Below are 21,590 nucleotides of genomic sequence, written 5' to 3'. Positions count from 1 at the left end.
AACATAGTCTCTCAAAATGTCCCAATTGGTTTGTACGGAAATTTCCTTTTTTGTTACCTAAACTCTCCAAAACTCTATGGATTTGCGGTAACAAAAAAGGAACTTTCCATACAAATTAATTGGGACATTTCGGGAGACTATGTTATTTAAACTCAGTAACGTCACTCTATCTACCTGCAAATTTTTACCCAAATCAGAGTCGCAAATCAAATGTACAAACTTTTTTAGAAATGCTGAGAAATAGTCTTCATCAGATTCCAATGTAACCTCTTTGGAAAACAAACGACCATAACCAACTAGTAACTTCCACGCCCAAAAAACCTCAAAACGTCACCTTCTAACGCCAAAATGTAGGCATGAATCGGGACTTCGTGTACAACTTACGTGAAGACAGGCCGAGCGGCTGGTCGCGGGCCGGCGGCACTCTCAACAAGTGGCTGTGGGGCGCCTTCTGCTGCGGGGTGCCCGGGGTCCCGTGCTATTTCTGCACGTGCTGCGACAGGCTCGACGAGAGACGGGCCCGGGACAGGGACCGGCCTGGCGTCCACCGTAAGTCACAGAGACACTATTGTGTCAACGTCATCCCACCTATATTAAACATTGCGGAAGTACACAACTTCGTTACTCTTTTAACTAAAACAGCTGGATGTATTTGGATAACATTTGGTATGTAGATTGCTGGATATCTTGAAGATAATTTAGCCAAGTTTTTATCCCGATATTTTCAGGGGATAAATATAAAATTCCGAAAATATTAAACGCTATTATTACTCTTCACGTTTCAAAATGTGAGGATATCAATCCGTTTAATAAGACAATAAAACCGAACGTTGTTTAAATTATACATTCTAGGAAATATATCACCGCTAGTGGTCTTAGCAATCTCACAGTGTCACAAGGGCCGCAGCAGAGAGATGAATAAACCCCAGTTCAGGTTAGAGAAGGAAGAGCTTATGATGTTTTACATGTCTTTCAAACGATAGTATTTAGTCACGTAGTACTTACAATACAAGTGGGTTAAAAATTCATACCTGGCGAGGCGCACCTTATGCTTGTCATTTGTTGTATGACACGACACAACGACCAACGCTATTGGACAAACCTCAGTTCAAGGAGCTTATATCTATCGCGTCAATGTGTTTTGAACTAGGTAGCGATAACGTGCGGGAAGAGGCAGCTTGAGTAGACCTTCCAGAAGGTAGACTGATGGTCTGGTGAAGGTAACAGGAATCTGTTGGGTGGAGGAGGCTTATGTCATGTCCAGCATTGAACGTATTTAATAACGATGATGTGCCTATTTCAGAGTCGACAGCGACGGTGGCGGAGCGCATGTCCCGGCCGCACCGGCCTCACGCTCCCGGGGGCCGTAAGTCGACCCCGGAGATGGTCAGCGCCGTGCGTTGCGCGCTGTCGCAGCTGCAGGGCGAACCGGCGCCACCGCTGCCGCCGAAGCCTGTAGACAGCGGGCAAGTCACTCCCGCGAGGGGGAAGCTATGACTGAGTTAGGTAAGTCCACCCCAGAGATGGTTTGCCCCGTGCGTTGCGCGCTGTCGCAGCTGCAGGGCGAATCGGTGCCACCGCTGCCGCCGAAGCCTGCAGACAGCGGGCAAGTCACTCCCGCGAGGGGGAAGCTATGACTGAGTTAGGTAAGTCCACCCTAGAGATGGTCAGCGCCGTGCGTAGCGCGCTGTCGCAGCTGCAGGGCGAACCGGCGCCACCGCTGCCGCCGAAGCCTGTAGACAGCGGGCAAGTCACTCCCGCGAGGGGGAAGCTATGACTGAGTTAGGTAAGTCCACCCTAGAAATGGTCAGCGCCGTGCGTAGCGCGCTGTGCTGTCGCAGCTGCAGGGCGAACCGGCGCCACCGCTGCCGCCGAAGCCTGTTGACAGCGGGCAAGTCACCCCAGCGAGAGGCAAGCTATGACTGTGCTAGGTAAGTTCACCCCAGAGATGGTTAGCCCCGTGCGTTGCGCGCTGTCGCAGCTGCAGGGCGAACCGGCGCCACCGCTGCCGCCGAAGCCTGTAGACAGCGGGCAAGTCACTCCCGCGAGGGGGAAGCTATGACTGAGTTAGGTAAGTCCACCCTAGAAATGGTCAGCGCCGTGCGTAGTGCGCTGTGCTGTCGCAGCTGCAGGGCGAACCGGCGCCACCGCTGCCGCCGAAGCCTGTAGACAGCGGGCAAGTCACTCCCGCGAGGGGGAAGCTATGACTGAGTTAGGTAAGTCCACCCTAGAGATGGTCAGCGCCGTGCGTAGCGCGCTGTCGCAGCTGCAGGGCGAACCGGCGCCACCGCTGCCGCCGAAGCCTGTTGACAGCGGGCAAGTCACCCCAGCGAGAGGCAAGCTATGACTGTGCTAGGTAAGTTCACCCCAGAGATGTACAGCGCCATTCGTTACGCACTGTCGCAGTTCCAGGGCAAACCGGTGCTGCTTCTGTCGAGGAAATCCGGCGACAATAAAGTTGTCATCCCCGCTGCAGTTAATAATTGTATCTATTTCTATGCAATGCTATAAATTAAAGCTTAAAAATGCGTATTATAACGGTATTTGTCAAACTTACCTCACGAAAGTAAGTGCCAAATAGTTTGAATAGAAGCCTACAAAAACTTTTATTTTAGGTTCGGCGAGGACAAGAGAAGCCCGGCGAAAACTCCGAGCGATTTCACTCCTTGACTTTGGGCAGCGTGTTCGGTACGTTCAGTGGACAATAATTTTGGGATAAGCGTTATACAGTGATATTTGTATTGTAGTATCTAACTTTTAATATTATTATTTAATTACTGAATATAGATTGGACAGAGTTTATTGGTTTTTATACTTAGTTCTAGTACTTGCGTTCCACAATGTCTACATTATTAGACATCGGGCATGTGTTTTTTTACCCCTAAAATGCTTACCTCTCTGAAATGGTTAAAAAGTGAGTAATAGAAAAGTGCAGTGCCTATTTTTATACTCTCAATAAGTTAAAAATAATAATTTGATCTGTATTTTTTTAGGAATACACCGATTCCTACCACTTTCGAATAGTGAAAAATTATCCAAATTCTTCATATATATTTCCTTGTCGTTTGGTGACATCTATCCACCTTGATCTGACTGAGAAGCACGTTAATTTTGCTTCCACCACCCACAGTCACGGAACGTGTAGGCAAGTCAAAAGTTCTTGGATGTATCCATAGATGGCGCTCAAACCAATCTAGTCACAAATGGGTAATAATTATGATTTGTTAGTAACACCTTTATGAACTTAGAAATAATAGCCTGATTGGTTATATAATAGCGTCGTTATTGTAAGCTTACCTAGTAGTATCTAGTTTTTCAAATAACATAGCTGTATAGCTACCATGACTTCAACTAAGGAACAATTGAATTGAAAGCAAGGAATTTCACAAAAATGTTAAACATATTCACTTTTATGTAAATAATCATTTTGTTTAATCAATTCGATCCATTACAGTCACATTGCATACCATTCTAAGTTACCAACACATGGTCATGCAATACAAACATACCTTTGCTTATTACAATAACATGCCAAATTGCCAACGCGTAAGCGTAGTAGGTATATTTATGGTGGCTATAGGCATCAGAACCAGAATAATAAGTAACTTTATCACACGAACTTTAAATACTGACACCGCAATGCTTAACGAGGAAATTGTTACGAGATTTACTGTGAAAAAGTACTACAGTGCATCTCAATTGAAATGAATTGACCGTCTTATGTATGTGGTCACAAAAAACAAGGCGTTGGGAGGCTCTATAGCCTGCACGCGTAGGTTTTTTTTATTAATAATGATGTTAACTAAATTGGTCGGTACTATTTTGAAGGAGTTTGATTTGCTTTGTATGTACACTGTGTTTTATATAATTTCAGTTAACTTGGACACATCTCTGTTCATTAATAAAAACGACTGGGTTCTTGCCTAAATTTAATATATTTTTTTGGAAAAAATTATACTCAGCGGTACAAAATTTGGCCCACTGTACCTCTACACACAAAATTACCTCTACTGCATACATTTGAGGGCCAGATTAGATTTCTTGCCGTCTTCGTACCTATATTAAAACTGTAGTCTGGAAGTTCAAATGGTGAAATTCACAAATTTGACGAGTGACTTTGACGAGTTTGACTTGACACGTAAAAGAAACAAAAAAACTCGTTTTAGTAACCCTCTTTTGCTAAATATTGAATTAAAATCACTTTAGTTCCATTAAAATTATCTTATAAACAGTAAGAGTTAGGCCACAGTGTCTTGGAGAAATTAACTACATTTGACCTGTCGAATATTCCCTTAACCTCCTAAGTCCTCGCGTACTTTATAAAGGACTAATTAACACTAAGAATAACGGCCGAATGTACTTTAAAGTACAAAGTGTTCATTGGATAAAGAATTCTATGATTTTTGAAATAATGTCCAAAATAACAAAGCAGGTCACCAACGTCTAGGTCTTAAGCGTTCAGTTCGTTAAAAATGTCAGACTCAGGAGGTTAAAGTTAGTGGAAATCAAAAATAATACGGTGTAAGTATATCTGTAGCCAAAGACAAACTAACCATATTATACAATACATACAGGCTGTTACTGATACATGTGAGCTTTGACATTTGTGAGATCCTTCAAAATATACTCAAACTGATCCCTCTCAGTCAAATCCATAAAAAAACAACGTAGAGTCGAATTGAGTGTCTCCTCCTTTTTTGAATGGTTAAAAATAAATCAAGTTCTTATTGTACTATCAGCCAAATTATGTGGTATACGCATCTACCACACAGTGACATATTCATCTGAAGAAATTAAAAATTGATAGAGCACTTATTTGCCTGACCGAAGTTATAAAAAAAACTCTAGCTCGGAACATTTTTCCGAACAACAGAATCAGTTGCAGTTTTTCATAAATTATTTCGCACTTCTTAATACGCGACCGTACTGTTAGCAAATGCAAATGAGCGTGTCCAATTTAATGGCCCTTGTTTCATCTGTTTACATGAATTAAATGCAGACTGGCGTAGTTAATGAATTCAGACTTGGTCTCTTGTTTTTAATATGAAACTACCGTGAGACTCACTCATATTAAATGATATTGTACCGGATAACTCACGTCTTAAATCGAATTTAGCTCGACGTGTTTTGGGCTATTTCGTAGTCCTTTAGGAGCAACGCGACTCGGCGGCAGCTCGAGTGCGCGTGTCGCAGCAGCCGCCGAGCGTTGCTTTTAAGATGAAGGGCTACGAATTAGGTCGAAACATGTCGAGTGTGTTTTATATTTATTTCAGAAATGAAATTGTAATGCTTTAATATTAAGTAATTTATTATCATTGAATAACATCCATACTTCCATACTAATATTATAAATGCGAAAGTAACTCTGTCTGTCTGTCTGTCTGTTACGCTTTCACGCCAAAACCGCTGAACCGATTTTAATGAAATTAGGTACAGAGATAGAATAGACCTTGGGAAAGAACATAGGCTATCTTTTATCGCGAAAAAGAGGCTTTAAGAGGTTGAAAGTTTATATGGTGGAAGTTCGTCACTGTCGAAGATAAAACCATGAAACTTGCCATTTAAGCACTTAATAAGAAATAAGTCGGTATTTGTTTGAGCTTTTTTGAAAATTCCACCTGTGAGGGATGAAATAGGGGATGAAAGTTTATATGGGAGGTCGTCACGTCATTATCGAAGATAAATCGATAAATCTTTATTAAACTTGCCATTTCGGCACGTGATTAAGAGATAAATAGACATTTGTTCGCGCGTTTTTTAAAATTCTGCCTGGGAGGGGTGAAATAGGGGATGAAATTTTATATGGAAGATCGTCATTGTCGAAGATAAATCGATGGTTCTTTATGAAACTTGGCATTTGGGCACGTGATAAGAGATAAATAGATATTTGTTCGCGCGTTTTTTAAAATTATTCCTGTGAGGGGGTGAAATAGGGGATGAAAGTTTTTATATATGGGAGATCGTCATTGTCGAAGATAAATCGATGGTTCTTTATGAAACTTGGCATTTGGGTACGTGATAAGAGATAAATAGATATTTGTTCGCGCGTTTAATAAAATTCTTCCTGTGTGGGGTGAAATAGGGGATGAAAGTTTATATGAAGGTCGTCATTATCCAAGATAAATCGATGGAGAATAGGTATCCTAAATAAATTAAAATCGTCCCAAAGTTACTATTCCACGCGGACGAAGTCGCGGGCAAAAGCTAGTTAATAATAAACAACACAATCATAATCTGCCAATCACAATACCACAGACACATTAATATTTTTTAAACCATGATTCGTTTTACTCATAAATCACCTCCCCTTCTAACTTACTAAACATTTTTTTTTTTATTCTACTGTATGGCAAACGAAATATTCTCGTTTGTTAAGGAGCTTTGATACCCTTAATTTTTGGGACTCATTTGAAAACTTCCTTAAGTACCACGGTAAAAGGCGCCGTTACCTTACATAGTGTCTATTTATCGTCTGTCGCCATCGCCAGCACAGCGTTATGTACTTAATAAATTCAGTGCTAAACGCATACAGATATACGTGAATAATCCTTTCCTATCGCATTTGTCAGTGCTACTTCAGTCACCCAATGCTACCTGTTGTTGATTATTTTGCACCTAAAAGTTTTTTCACAAGAAAGAGGAATCAATGTTTTTTACCTATCTTCGAAAGAAAAAAACCCATATAGAATGACAAAAATAATAGTCTTAAGAGTATTTTTACTCATTATCGCCAGGGACTAACCCTTTACCTGTGCCTTTACTCACAGCCATGCCTTACATTGGTTATGTATATTATAGTTATGTCAGAATACAGGTTTAACGAATGCGTGCACGCCGACGGTTCGTCAGTATTACCACGCGTTCTGTCGAAGCGGCTCCGTTCAGCCAGCACGAAATTACGCGCCATTTATATGAAAAAAAAGTTTCTTGTATTAAAAAGTATTAAATCTTCGTTTCTGTGCGGCCAGTGTTTTTATTTAGTGTTTGACATTGGAATCGGTAAGTTTTTAATTTGGAATTAGAATGAGAGTTAATCCCGCGCAAAGTAACGGAATTCTGCTCGAGATATTTTCTTATTTGTTATCTAAGTAGGTTGTAGATAATGCACGCTAACCATATTTAATTACCTACTGTTCCGCTGAAATTGTTTGTGAGAAAGTTTGTCGCAACTGTTTTTTTACGCTTTATACTATACAGTGTGTAAACGGCAGCCAGGTTTTTTTAAGGGAGGTTAAAGTAACGGATTTATGGATACTTAACCATGACATTAATTTATTTAGGGGCTGTTTCACCATCCATTGATTAGCGTTAACCGACGGTTAAAAATGTGATGCCGTCTCTGTCCATTCGAACAAAACAAATAGAGACGGCATCACACCTAACCGCCAGTTAACACTAATCAATGGATGGTGAAACAGCCCCTTAATAAACTAAAATTCAGACTGTTAACTTTCTAACAAAATTATAATTGCCAGCAATGTATAGCAAAGTAAATTGGCAAGTAATAAATAATCAAAGTATCTGTCGGCTGTCATTTACACTTGTCAATTTACTTTGCTGTACATTGCTGGCAATTATTATTTTGTTAGGAAGTTAACAGTCTGAATTTTAGTTAATTAATTATATTTTCAAACATGCTCGGAAAATGTATGCGTTAATGTCACGAAATGGAGACATGAAGTTTCTCATTTATGGTCCTACCACCTCCCTACATTACTTCTTGGCCTAAGTCCATGAAGTATGTATGAAAATCCATTATTGTCCGCTGCTCTAGACTTTTAAATTTTGCTTACTAACATTAAACTGACAAAAGAAAAATTACGAACAGCCAACCACCACTACTCTGTAAGCATCTTGCGATACTGCAATGCGATGTGATGTGATATATGATGATGGATGGATGGATGGATGATGGATGGATGGATGGATGGTATGGATGGATGGATGGAAGGATGGACGGACCGGACGGACCGGACGGATGGATGGATGGATGGATGGATGGACGGACAGACGGACGGACGGACGGACGGAGGGACGGACGGACGGGCGGGCGGACGGACGGATGGACGGACGGATGGACGGACGGACGGATGGATGGATGGACGTATGGATGGATGGACGGACGAACGGATGGACGGACGGACGGACGGATAGATGGATGGACGGACGGTCGGACGGATGGATGGATGGATGGACGGATGGATGGATGAACGGATGGATGGGTGGACGGATGGATGGACGGACGGATGGATGGACGGACGGATGGATGGATGGACGGACGGATGGATGGACGGACGGATGGATGGACGGACGGATGGATGGACGGACGGACGATGGACGGACGGATGGATGGACGGACGGATGGATGGACGGACGGATGGATGGACGGACGGATGGATGGATGGACGGATGGACGGACGGATGGATGGACGGACGGATGGATGGACGGACGGATGGATGGACGGACGCATGAATGGACGGACGGATGGATGGACGGACGGATGGATGGATGGACGGATGGATGGCGGGATGGACGGATGGAAGGATGGACGGATGAATGGATGGACGGATGGACGGATGGATGGGACGGACGGACGGACGGACGGATGGACGGACGGACGGATGGACGGACGGACGGATGGATGGATGGATGGATGAAATATTTCCTCACATTGTTTGAGAAAAGCACTATACAAACCTCGGCCAGAACAGGGATTGCTGGACTCGTTTTATCCGGCCTCGTCTACGACTCGGCCGTCTACCCCGAACTCGTCCATCAATCCCTTACTTCATGGCCTCTGCAGTAATGTACTAATTATTAATGTTTTTTTGCTTTGTTAAAATTTCTTTAGCCATAATTGTGTCTCTGAAGTCAGACATTATTAGCTAAAGTTCCTTCTAAAGTGAAATATGTTTTAGTTGACAAGATTATATCTTATCTTACTATAACTGCAAATGCGAAAGTTTGTGAGAATGGATGTTATTCTTTAGGTATTTATGAAACTAGCTATTGCCCCCGACTTCTGCGAAGAATTTGATATTTCTAGGTCTTAAACTATCTCCATACCAAATAGCTGTCGGCCGCGACTTCGTTTCTGAAGAATTCTGTTATCGCGTTGCCACGGGAATAATAAAATTTTACCAAATGAAAACTATCTAATGTCCTCAAGGTCTCAAATTTCCATATCAAATTTCATCATGATCGGATCGGACTTTAGTCGTTAAAGCAAACAATCATTCCGCATTTATAATATTAGTAAGGATTTAGTACAGATAGTTTATAATCTGGATTTTGACGACACTTTACCCCGAAACATAATTTAAAGTATTTAGTTATTTAAATGTAGGTATTCTTTCCAGAGGAAGCTGTGGATTGCATCTAGTTACTTGTTAAAACCAAGGTTCTTAAAGTTAGTGTGTTAAGATATTGTTGAGAAATGAGCACCATTGGTTTCTTGCTGCAAGCTTGCCGTCATTATACTTAACTGACTGTCCTCAGGTGTCTTATTACCGATTATGAACGTATTACATTTCTCGGTAGCGAAGCACACAAACAAACTGTCAATATTTGCTTACACACAGTTTTTGTGAGGATTAGCAGACGATAATGATAAGAGATAAAGATAGCAAAGATAGGTAGCGGATAAATGATAATTTACATCAGAAATAGTAAATAAAACAATCATCTCGAACATGTGCGAGGATTTCTAGTGACTGCGAGGAATGTTTTTACCCGACTGCCCGAAGGAGGGTTATGTTTTTCGAGCGTATGTATATATGTGTATGTGGGTATGGATGTCCATTTCTTTGGCCCTCGCTGCAACCTAAATGGCTGGACGGATTGTAACATATGAGGTATCATCGGATTCGTCATAACTGTCGGAGTGACATAGGCTATATAATATTTCAATATGGCGTCTGCGAAAAAAAAATGGCGAAGGAAAAAAAATGTATTGTAACAAACATGGGAATCAAATAAAAGCTAATAATTAGCCCATTCTAAATATATATGGGTTATAATACTTTTAATCCACTATTTTCACAGAAATATCAAAAAATAAAATAAAATAATACTTAAACAATAAATTAAAAAAAACCGCAGACTGCCTTAAAACTAAAAGGAAGAAAATAAGTCTAGTAATAATTCTCAAGCAAACTTAGCCGTTATAGTTTTCCTTGAAAGTTTGATATAAGTACTTTAGCATTTATTTATATTAGTTTAGATGTTTCATAACTCACATCTACGACATAAATACGTGATTTTCCGTCCCCAATGATCTATTCAAACAAATCATTACATCCTGACCCTCCGAGTAATCAAACGATATCAGAAAACTTGGCCGCAAGGGGTCAATCGACCAATATGATGTAAATTGTTTGTGAATGACTGACCGCGTCTGCGCTTTGTTTTCGCGTAAATAAATTTATAAAACATCGAAAACAATAATATTATTATGATGTGGCGATGTGGGCGTACTTTTGAAAAGACCTAATTTTTTTTTCAAATTGTAGAGAAAATACCCACTCACTAGAAACTTTGTTAAAGTAGATTTATGTTAAATAAGTCTTAATTATGTTAGCATTAAACAAACTTTAGAAATTGTTACTGTAATACTTACCTAGTTCTTCAAGAAAGATATATATGTACCTATGTTATAGGTAGAGTCATTATCACGATGACGAGTGCCGTGGTTCTTATTACAATGTCATTAATGGCTAATTTTGACAAAATCACTCGTCTTCGTGGATGGCACTAGGATAGCTTCACGTTTTTAAAGGGTCGGCGAAGTACTGGCAAATCGCTTTAGTTTTACCAACAGTCAGGTCACACGTTTCTTTAACTACCGACGTGGTAGTACCTATAGAATTTAGCCTATACTATATCCATAAGTTTTAAAGTAATAAAACGCACTTCTTTGTATTAGGTACAGCTTGGCAAAAGGCCTCTCTAATACCGTACCTAACACATGCTAATACCTTGTAATACCTAACATAAAAAAGCAACAAAAAAGATCGCTTAGAAACATTGTCAAAGTTACAATAACTGAGTAATTATAATGACATAGATAGAAGGTGCTTGACTCGAATCGATAACCTTTATACCAGACCCCCTATTACTGTAACGCATTTACGTCACTAAGCTAACTCTTTATGAAAACAAGAGTAGATAATGTTAGTAATAGTAACTCTGATCGTGATCAAAAATAGTATCTGAGCGATGAAGCCAGCAGTGGACTAACGTTGGGCATAAAGATTCTATTCTATTCTGATTTTGGGAAGAAGTTCTGCACAAGCCTGAAAATATGCTTAATACTATCATCAACTTTTAAGATTGGGGGAAGGGAGTCTCATTTGTTGCCAGCAAGGCAATATGTATGGGCGGGCAGTCTGCAGATTCAGTTGTATGCATTTGCAGTCGTCTTTCAGATTTGTGTCGTGCCACCATAAATCTGTTTTGTTTGTTTTGAAGAACCGCGCCATCTGTTTTGGAGAAGTTACTATTGAACTAATATAATTCACCTACTCAGCAAGAGATGGCGCCACAAGTAATTTTTTTAGAGATTTTTTCCGATATAAGGATAACTTAACTCAATGACAATCGATGATGTAAAAAAAAATGATTTTTGGACCATTAGAAAGCGCTTGTCAAAATATGAAATAGTTGTTACTACACCAACATTTTAGCAACTCATCAGGCACCATCAGATCTTCGAAATTTCAGGTTCAATTCAAATTCGTCTCTGTGCCGAATTTCAGCTCTTTAGGTATTGTAAAAAGGAATTAAAGTATCATCACCACTGATATCATCACAGAATAGTAAAAGTATCATCATGGCAACTATCATTTTGAATTTAACATCATATCATAGAGCAGTTTTTAGGGTTCCGAAGCCAAAATGGCAAAAACATTAGGCTGCGGGTGCGTTGCCCGCCTTGCAATAGGCGATACACTCGCCTTTTGAAGGAAGGAGGATGGAAATACCGACCGTTTTTCGTGTACACGCCCATAGAAGCTCCTGTCTGTTTCTATGGGCGTGTACACAAAAAACAGGGCTGGTATTTCCATGTCGGTGTTACCCGGGCCGGGAAAGAGTATCACCCGCATTCACTGTCACCCGATTTCCACAGGTGCCACTGAACTGACGCACTACGTTCAATGTATGAATAATTGACACCGGCGCAGGGTGAAGTTCCGTCGGTGCAGTGAATGCGGTATGCAAGCTTCTTATGCCTAGACGTTTTGTACGAGAAACTTCTGTATTTCTATTACTTTTTTACTGTGCAGCGGCGGATCCGGAGAGGCCAAGGGCCTTCCCAAAAGCATCAGAGACAAATCCTTAAGCGAACTTGAACTTCATAATGATGAATCAGGTTTTTAATTTTAAGTGCAACCTTTACTTTTTTTTTAATTAGATAACTTTGGGCTAATTTGGGTTCTTTTTACTCAGAATCATTTGCACTATTGATTTGGAAAGTGTCCCTATTTTTTTGTCAGTTTTGTGGTTTTTTTTCACTGTAGTTTATACGCGTTGTTTCGTCACAAAATGGTGCACACAATTTTTTTATAAAAAATTGGTAACTTTTTTTTTGTGAAAATCTGTAGTGCTTGTAATTCTGAGTTAGAAGAACCCAGAATTACCTAATACTAAAAAAAATACTGTACTCCTAATAAAAACCTTCAAATATGCTAGATAGAACAGTCCGCGTCAAGGCTAGACCTCCCAAACGACCTTTCTGGATCGACCACAGCTAGGGCGCACAAATAAAACACAGCATACTTTTTAATAACTATATTGTCGCCTAGTGGTGAGCGTGAGCGGCCTTCCTCATCTGAGTGAGCACGTTGCTGAGCTCTTCACGCTTCCTCTTGGCGCGGATGTGGGTGCCCAGACGACGCTTCAGGAACTTCAGCGCGCGCTTGTCCTTTGACACCTGTAAATGGTATTATGTTGTATTTGATACTACTGATCTATAGGGACCTATAAAATAGTTACAGACAGACAATGCATAGCCAAAATAATTGAAATTAGACTTAAAAATTTGGCAGATATTTCCTAAAATATACCTACCCACTGTTTCTCAAATCACAGTTTCACAGACACACAGATATTCAATGCGGAATTCAGAAAAAAAACCCTTCCATTAAAAGAAAACAGTAATCATTTTGATAATTGCATGATTATTTGTGTTTCATCATCTGAACATCCATGACCAAAACATTTTTTTATCATAATATGTATGTAGTCTCCTTCATTTCATTTTGGGTTAATTCTTATTTCATCTCATTCTGTACTTGTTCATTCATTCTTTATTTTTTTTGTTTATAAAGACTATGACTGACCATGACATGACATGACAAGAGGCTAAGCCCCTGTTTCACCATCCATTAATAAATTTATCTGATGGATAAAAATGTGATGCTGTCTCTGTATGTTTTGTTCAAATAGACGGAGGACGGCATCACATTTATCCGTAAACTAAATTAAACAATGGGTGGTGAAACAGCCCATAAGTCTTTGAACAACATGAAAAAATGAAAGAGTCACAATACGGTATTTGACTATTTTCTATATGTTTTATAAATTAAAACTACACAATGCCTGTTATTGAATAGAAAAACAATTTTTAAGCTACCTTTACAAATAACAAAGTTATAAAGGTTTGAAATTCAAGATTAGACAGAGAAAGACATACTGGCATGTGACGTTACATGTCAGTACCGCCATTCTTGCTGCATAGAGAAAAGCGTTTGAGAAAGAGCCAGGTATATAGATTTTTCAAAAAATCACTATAAATCCAATTTTCAACCGATTTAAATTTTCTTTTCGCTAAACACTATCTGTTTATCTGAATTTTCATAATAATATTAAGATATGGCAAAATCAGGAGTTCTCAAATACCATATTACAGAATGAGATGAAATAAGAATGAAATGATAGCAAATTTTTTGGGAGTTCCGAAGAGAATACAGTGAAAATAAATTCTAGAATCTATTATCTCCCACTACCAGACCATAATTATAGATAGTTAACTCAAACAAGTTATAATTACCTTAAGCAACTCCATAGCTCTCTTCTCATACTGTGCATGTCCAACAACTTCACGAACCAAATCGCGCACAAACTTTGAGTGCTTGGTTTGGAGCTGTAAACAAAATGACATTACTATATAAACAAATAAACCTTGACAACTTAGAAAAGTTGAATGACCCCCAATATTGTTGTTTTCTATCAATATATAAATTTTGCCCATAGAAACATTGACGTCCATGTACCTTACGGCACTAGACTGGCTTTCACGGACGTCAACAAATTAATGTGAAAGGTTCACAAATCCGCACTGTGAACAAAGATTGTGCCCCGTTTTGATGTAAGAAACATGCAGTCTATACTAGAGATGCGCCGTGTACAACTTTTACCGAGTACTCGGTTCAAAGTTTCTCAACTCAAACGAAGTACTCGGCCGAGTTACTCATTTCAGTTTTGGGACGCGAAAACAGGTTTGGACTACCAGCCACCGCGAGCGAAAGTCGCGGGAATCCCCGGATTCTCCCCGTAAATTATTCAGTTGTTGTTTTTAAAGAAAATCGCATTCGGTCCGCACATTCATTGCTTAAATATTTACAATTGATAATTCTCACTTTTGTGTTTTTAATTAATAAATACTCTTCATAATATTTTTAAATCAGCCTGTTTTATAATACATATGATTCCTCTTAAATAATAATTTTAAGAGTATTCTAGTCAATGGACCCAAGTTATTCGGCCGAGTATGAGTATAAAAAAAACTGCCAAATACACCAAGTACCGAGTAGGAAACAAGTACTCGGCCCATCTATAGTCTATACCTAGATGTTGTTGCATAGCAAAGAAAACCAAGGTTTTAAGGAGTTGTCAAGGGGACATAGCCATGGCAAAGAGGTACGAGAAAAAGTTGATCAGCCCATACATACAGTTAAAAAGAAAGATAAGAATTTGGAAGAATTTTGTTGTTGACAAGTTCTTACATTAGGTGCGTATTATTGTCAGTTAACTTCTCAAAGAGATTTTTTTGAGCATTCAAACTACTTACCAAAAATTGTTTGCCAACACTGAATGAGACAGTAAATTTACATTGAAACATTAGCCGGACTAAAGATCGATTATTAAAACAAAAATGCAATTAGAAAAAGCAAAACTTGAAATATTAACTTCGAGATCAATAATTGAATTAAAACACAAACATAACCTGAGATATCAAATTGAGCATTTATCTTACCCCCTTTAGTCTGGCAGGTCGGATTTTGATGGCTTTGTCTGTGATTCCTTTCCTGCCAGCGGAGATTTTTGTCGTTTTGTGGCCTTTTCGCAGACCAACCGCGATTTCAAACCGGGGAGCCATGCTGAAAAACCAGAATATGTGAACTGTAAGCACCGAAATATAAAGCAATGTATATCACCACACAAATTAATATCCTAGTTTTAGTGTGAAACACTACAAATCTTTTAGGATTTAACGAATAAAAGTAAATTTAATTTCACAAGGAATATTTACGTACATTACGGATTGACAGATCCGACGAAAGAATTGCGATTCGTTCAGAAATCATGCACATAGGTAACATAGATCATAGATATTGTTTTGGGCTGAGTGTTAACAGAATGTATAATAACTTAATTTTAAATTTTACGGGTTTAGTTTTCATACATTTTTGAAAATTTTGCTGACCATTCCTTACTAGTAAATTTTGTTGTATTTTTGAGTTTGTAATAATTTATTTTTTGTAATTTTTTTTTTACTCCAATTGTTTCTGAACGAAAATTTAGGCATATTTGAGATATCGCGATAACTGCCGAATGTGTGAAGTTTAGTAAAATGTTATAGCACAATAAGCTTGTTCTTGAACAGACAGTATCACTTGACACTCTTTGCTTGTGCTTGCTGTCAAAACATCCGTCAAAAAAATGTGGTTCTTCGTAATTTGGGCTGTGTGGAATTTAATTATATAAAATTCCATAAGTTTTGATTGATTTGAATGAAAAGATATTGAACTATATTTATATTTTTAAAGTTAATACAACTTGCGGCACGGTTTATGGCTCGCAATTGTTAGTCAACGTCGTACTTTTATCATAACATAACCTGTGATTATTATTTTTTTCACATTTCGTGAGCGAAAATGGAGGTTGGGGCAGTAAAACAAGCTTTTAATAATGAGGTAAGTGTCCAATTACTGTTGTCGTTCTTGTAGTATGTACGATTTAGAAAAAAATACTATCACGAATGTATCAGTAAACATTTACAAAATTGCTTACTGTTCTGAACATATCATGCTATAATGTACATTTTGGTGGTACAATCACCAGAATCAATATTTGATACAGCAAAGCGTTCATAAAAATCTGATACAACAATTTCTAGGGCCGGTAAAATATAATATCAGATATTTTTGCATGCTCCATTGTGGCAGGTATTAATACAGGTGACTTGGGTGACACTCTTTCCCGGCCCGGAAAATACCGGGATGTAAATACCGACCCTGTTTTTCGTGTACACACCCATAGCAGCTCCTGTCAGTTTCTATGGGCGAGTACACTAAAAACAGGGCCAGTATTTCCATGTTGGTGTTATCCGGGCCGGGAAAGAGTGTCACCCGGTGACTTTATAGGAATGACAGAAATAAAATGAAGTAAATATGTAAACTCTTCAATGAACAAAAATAAAGAAGCAGATACAATTGACAAATGTTGAGAACATGTACAAGTGTACTTTAACTTACATAGTTTGTGTTTAATTATAATTGTAGGTTATTCAACTGAAGAAAAATTTCAACCAAGCTAAAATACAGATTATACACAAGCTCACAAGAAAAGCCAAGATGTTTACGGAAAAAAAAGCTCCAGAAAAGTTAAAATTGAAGTTAAAACGAAAAGCTGAATCTGCAGTCAATGAAGTGCTAATTATAAAGGTAAGTTTTCACTTCACCTCCTTTGCTGACTTGTTTACTCAGCCATAACTAAATTACCAGTATACCAGTGTTGCAGGATGTGACCTTAGGGTTGACCTAGATAATATTGAACGTGAGCACAGAGCGTTGGCTGTAAGGGCTAACATGATTGCTCACAGGTTTGCTTGATGTTCCACCGAAGTAAAAATTTTCAAAGCATTCAAATCATACTGCCAGTCTACTCGAGCAGCCTGTGGGTTAAGTACACTAAGAAGGCCTACAACACCCTGCGTGTTCAATATAATAATGCATTCGGGTTGCTGATGTTTGCAGAGGCTCGCACAATCGGTTTTCAAGCGCTCATGCGTAAGAAGATTGTCTCGTTGCTGGGCAGACTTAGGAAAAGTACTAAAAGCATCCCGAGTGTCATAGCTGATAGGTACGACTGCCCCATTCTGGTGTACTGGATTGGTCAAGTAAAGGCTGTAGCGCAATTTAGATTTAAGTAGGTGCGATAAACTAACATAGATATGGAATTACTAACACTGTATCATCGGGTGACAAGCAAAAGTCACTAAGTACAAAATACCTACTTACAACAAAGCTCTTATCTCAGTAGGAAATTACTAACAAGATACAACTTTTTGAAGAGCAGTAACAGAAATTTTAGTGAGTTTTGCTTGTCATACCGCATTATATAGATGTAATAAATACTTCTGAATAAAGTTTAATTTAATTTAAATTAAAAAAGAAACAAAACTTTCAGAAAATAAAACCAAAAGTTTTAGCAAAGTTTGCTGTTACACATACTGGCAACCTTCACGATTATTTAAACAGGCCAATAGTGGATCAAGATAAAGCCTGTGCCAGACTACTGCTTCATAAGAGCTTGCAAGAAAAGTACAACTATATAAGGAAAACATTTTCTAACATATCTATCAGTGACTTGCTTATGTCGAGACTGGAAAGGCGGAAGATGAAGAAAGAGGCTTTGGAGAAGCAGAAAATGAAGAGAGGTAACTTTTTTATTAAAATATAAACCAAAACGTCCTATGGATAGCCATTGTTAGATGTTAATTGATATTTCTGACTTGTGTTATGTTATGGGTGTCCATGGGAGGCGGTGATTGCTTTCCATCAGGTGACCCACCTGCTTGCTTGCTCCCCATCATATTAAATAAAAAAAAATCAAAGTGAGCTCTCATTTGAACCAACACAATAGCTGAGCATATTTTTTTTTTATTAGGGAATACTTTTAAAAAATTATTGTCAATAATGAATTTACACTGATTTTGTATTTGATTTTCCAGATAAAAAACAGAAGGTAGTAAATGCTGAAGGTGAGTGGGAAGTTGAAACCCTGAAAACTGAAAAAAAAATTTGATGGCAAAACACTAGAAGAGGATGAAGCATCTGGTGATGATGATGATGTGAACTTTGAAGCCGAAGGTGATTCTGAAGAAGAAAGAGCACATTCTGATGATGAAGACATAAATAATGAGGAAAAATCAGGATCCGAAATAGAAGAGCAAAATAATGATAGTGACAAAGAAGTTGAGGAACAAATGGAATTTGATGAAGAAACGGATGACGAAAAAGATTTTTCTGAAGAAGTAAGTGATGAAGATGGGGATAAGAGTTCGGACAAATTTATACCACATCAAGAGAATGATGATGAGGAAGGGGATGAGAGGATTGTTAAAGAGGATGTTAAACCTGAAATAAATACCAACAACAAACTATCAACAAATACAAATATTGCTGTTGCACAGGCCAGAAATAATAACAAACCTGCCATCAAAAAACCTACAAAACCAAGAGATGCAAACAAGAATAAGAAATTAAACGAGAAATTAATTTCAAGAAATTTCAAGAAAGGTTCAAGTGAAACACATGTTTCAGAAACAAAGGTTGTTGATCCTTTCTTTATAACAGCAACTGGTGAGAATTACATGTCTGTTGCAGAGCCACGGCAGCCAGATGAAGTAAAAGAAATACATAAACAAGGTAACAGAAAACTAAGAAGAGCTGCCATGTTTGGTCATGTCCCTAAAATCAAACCAAGGCAAGAGTTTAGAGAAGGTAACTATAATAGACAAAATGATTCACAAGCATTTAGAAACAAATCTTATGGAGGTGATGGCAATTACAGTAATAATAGAAATTCCAAATTTAATGATAGAAATAATTCGCAATTTAGAGGCAGAGATGATAGGCAATTTGAAGGTAGAAATGATCAATTGAGAGGTGATGACTCACAGTATAAAGGTAATAGGAATGATAGTAAATTCAAAGGCAAAAATGCTTCGTTTAGTGGAAGAAATGATGATCTTGCACCTAAAGTTGAAAAACTGCATCCTTCATGGGAGGCCAAGAAAAAGAAATCTGGCATTCAACCATTCCAAGGTAAAAAGATTGTATTTGACGAAAGTTGACGTTGAATGTGAGAATGTGACAAATAAATTGTTTAAATATAAAAAGCGGGTTTATTCAGTGGGTTTATTCATATTACCTTCTATCAGCGGTGGTGCACGCTAAACTACTTAAGCTAATAAAGACCTTGTTAGGCCTTAAGCTTACATTTTTAAATTTGATGTCTTTTTTTTCATTACTATTCTATAAAGCTATACCTCAATATTTCAATGATGTTTCTTTTTAACATTAACTGTTTGCTTTGAAAAATCATCAGTCAGCTGAGTGGCACACGCGTCTCTACTTAGTTCTTTAATAAATAAACCTAGAATTAATAGTGTTCAACCCAGTTCAATCCTATCTAGCCTTAATTACCTATCTAGTACATTGTAGTCTAGGAAACTTACGATATTATATTGATACCCCATACATTTGCTAAATTACAAAATAAGATAAGTCGCTTTAGTCGCTACATGCATCCTTTTTTTGCACTCTTAGCTGAGTAGGGTAAGACAGAGACGTAATGACGTGAAATACCAAGTAATGTTAGACGTCCAGTAAAATTTATAGCTACAAATTATTCAGCAATAAGTTTCCTGACACGGAATAGGTATGTGGACGTGTATATTGCCAACAATTTAGATTGGATATCGCGCTAGACGTCCTTATTACGTTTGTGGCTGGTATGGTACGTACCTATTGCTTGCCGGTGTTGCCAGGGTGTGGTAACTATAAGACCTGTACACAAGACTGTCCAAATTATAAATACCAGACGATTTTAGTCTTAAAAAAATAGGGTTCCGTAGCCATTACGAAAATATTAAGTAATATTTTTCTAAGGATTTTGAAACGTATGAGTGGACTGTAATAAATAACTAAAAGCAAACGAAGGAATAATATGATGAAATTGAAATATACTTGATAACATAACCACACAACACGACGCAATAATGACAAGTAACAGAAAAATATACAAAAAAAGAACTTTACAAAAAAATACAACAAAAAAGTATAAAACTCCAAGGAGTTTGCTACAGATTTCGTATTTTATACGGAATCTTCCAAGTTTAGGTATATATTATACATTAGGCTGCTATTTACTCATAAACTATTATAGTTTTCCTTGTAGTAGGGAAGCCCACGATGCTAAATCGGGATTTACTCGAGCGTCATAGAGACCTATTGGGTTGCGAAGCTTAGATCATAAGAAGAAAAAAATGTCATATAATATATACCTTTTCATCGGTGGGGGGAATTGTTATAGATTTTCAAAAACGTAAAAAAAAAACTGTTGCATGGACATACTCGAGCGCGTCAGATATTGATATCACCATGTCCTACGTATTTTTAAAAATGTACGTATGTTAATCTGATTGTTTCCATGATGGGGGTGGTCGTACGTAAGGGTTGAAAATGATAAAAAAAAAAATTTAATTGGGCACGTCAGATTCTAAGGGGATGTTAAGAGATCCTAAAAAAAGGCTCTTATAATAAAATCTGACGATTTGGATGTGACGCAAATCCGTAGCCATTATTAGAATGTGCATAAAAAATTCGCCATTTTGAAATCCTCAAGCGCGTCAGATTAAGATATATGGTTCATCTTCATGCCCTAGACGTGCTGTCTCATAATCTGACGATTATCTGGGGGATTCGCCTAATCTGACAATTAAAAAATTTTTTTTCTTATTTTTTTTTAAATCATTGAACTTAATTTATTGAAAAGCTCAGGAATAGCATGCAAATAAAAAAGTGTATGTTTTTTAAGTAGAATACTGTATTTATAAGAAAATAATTATAAAAAATTGAACTTTTTTAAGTATTTTTTCTCAATTATCATCGTTATCGGAGAAATCATCTTCTTCCTCTGACTCGAATTCCAAAAATACCAGCGCACGGCAGCGGCCACACAGTGAAACTTGAGTAAACAATAAGAACGAAATTTCTGCCGTAGTGTTGTCGCGGCCGTTAATAAATGCCATCCTTGTCTATTTATGAACGCATTCTGCAAGAATAAGCAAGCGAGATATAGGTCCCAGTTTATATGTTAGTGAAATACGACACCCGCCATCGACCGGGAGCCGGTCGCTTGCCACTCTAGGTTTTTGACAGCGTGCCGGGAGGATCGCCTGCCAAACAAGGATGTGCCGGGCCCCGGACGCTTGCCACTCCAAGGGTAGCAAAAACGTTGGAAATACGTTGTAAACAATATCATGCCACGAACGAGTCTGTGTGATCAGCTGTGATGGAGT

The 21,590-nt window shown here is 38.3% G+C and overlaps 3 protein-coding genes, 1 long non-coding RNA gene and 1 pseudogene across 4 annotated transcripts in view; 4 read left to right on the top strand and 1 right to left on the bottom strand.

The window, feature by feature from the left end:
• The first annotated feature begins 206 nt into the window (after nucleotides 1-206).
• On the top strand, nucleotides 207-1,502 carry LOC141428348 (uncharacterized). Its single transcript, XM_074088307.1, has 2 exons — nucleotides 207-549; nucleotides 1,304-1,502. The coding sequence occupies exons 1-2, from the start codon at nucleotides 357-359 to the stop codon at nucleotides 1,495-1,497; spliced, it is 387 nt and encodes a 128-aa protein (XP_073944408.1). The 5' UTR covers nucleotides 207-356; the 3' UTR covers nucleotides 1,498-1,502.
• A 620-nt stretch (nucleotides 1,503-2,122) lies between these two features.
• Nucleotides 2,123-2,798, top strand: LOC141428347 (uncharacterized). The gene is made up of 2 exons (XR_012451419.1): nucleotides 2,123-2,216; nucleotides 2,616-2,798. It is a non-coding gene; the product is annotated as an uncharacterized lncRNA (long non-coding RNA).
• A 4,052-nt stretch (nucleotides 2,799-6,850) lies between these two features.
• LOC141428346 (uncharacterized) overlaps nucleotides 6,851-21,590 on the top strand; it is a 24,606-nt gene continuing 9,866 nt past the window's right edge. Inside the window, exon 1 of the mRNA XM_074088306.1 lies at nucleotides 6,851-6,999. The gene's annotated coding sequence lies outside the window, so the exon portion shown is untranslated. The remainder of the gene's footprint in view (nucleotides 7,000-21,590) is intronic.
• Nucleotides 12,776-15,629, bottom strand: LOC141427847 (large ribosomal subunit protein eL36-like). Its single transcript, XM_074087433.1, has 4 exons — nucleotides 15,538-15,629; nucleotides 15,258-15,381; nucleotides 14,052-14,144; nucleotides 12,776-12,932 (listed from the first exon to the last, which is right to left on the bottom strand). Exons 2-4 carry the CDS (start codon nucleotides 15,378-15,380, stop codon nucleotides 12,801-12,803), a joined length of 348 nt encoding a protein of 115 aa, XP_073943534.1. The 5' UTR covers nucleotide 15,381; nucleotides 15,538-15,629; the 3' UTR covers nucleotides 12,776-12,800.
• On the top strand, nucleotides 15,922-19,517 carry LOC141427846 (uncharacterized; annotated as a pseudogene).

Source organism: Choristoneura fumiferana, chromosome 5 (genome assembly GCF_025370935.1).
Source record: "Choristoneura fumiferana chromosome 5, NRCan_CFum_1, whole genome shotgun sequence".
Taxonomy (NCBI): Eukaryota; Metazoa; Arthropoda; class Insecta; order Lepidoptera; family Tortricidae; genus Choristoneura; species Choristoneura fumiferana.
This window is presented reverse-complemented; position numbering and strand designations above follow the sequence as displayed.

Excerpts from the sequence above, each read along its gene's own strand:
- LOC141428348 (XM_074088307.1), top strand. The coding sequence starts at position 357 with ATGAATCGGGACTTCGTGTACAACTTACGTGAAGACAGGCCGAGCGGC. Across the intron at positions 550-1,303 it reads GGACCGGCCTGGCGTCCACC|AGTCGACAGCGACGGTGGCG; the intron begins GTAAGTCACAGA and ends TGCCTATTTCAG.
- LOC141427847 (XM_074087433.1), bottom strand. The coding sequence starts at position 15,380 with ATGGCTCCCCGGTTTGAAATCGCGGTTGGTCTGCGAAAAGGCCACAAA. Across the intron at positions 14,145-15,257 it reads GACCTGCCAGACTAAAGGGG|CTCCAAACCAAGCACTCAAA; the intron begins GTAAGATAAATG and ends TTTTGTTTACAG. Across the intron at positions 12,933-14,051 it reads GAGCTATGGAGTTGCTTAAG|GTGTCAAAGGACAAGCGCGC; the intron begins GTAATTATAACT and ends TACCATTTACAG.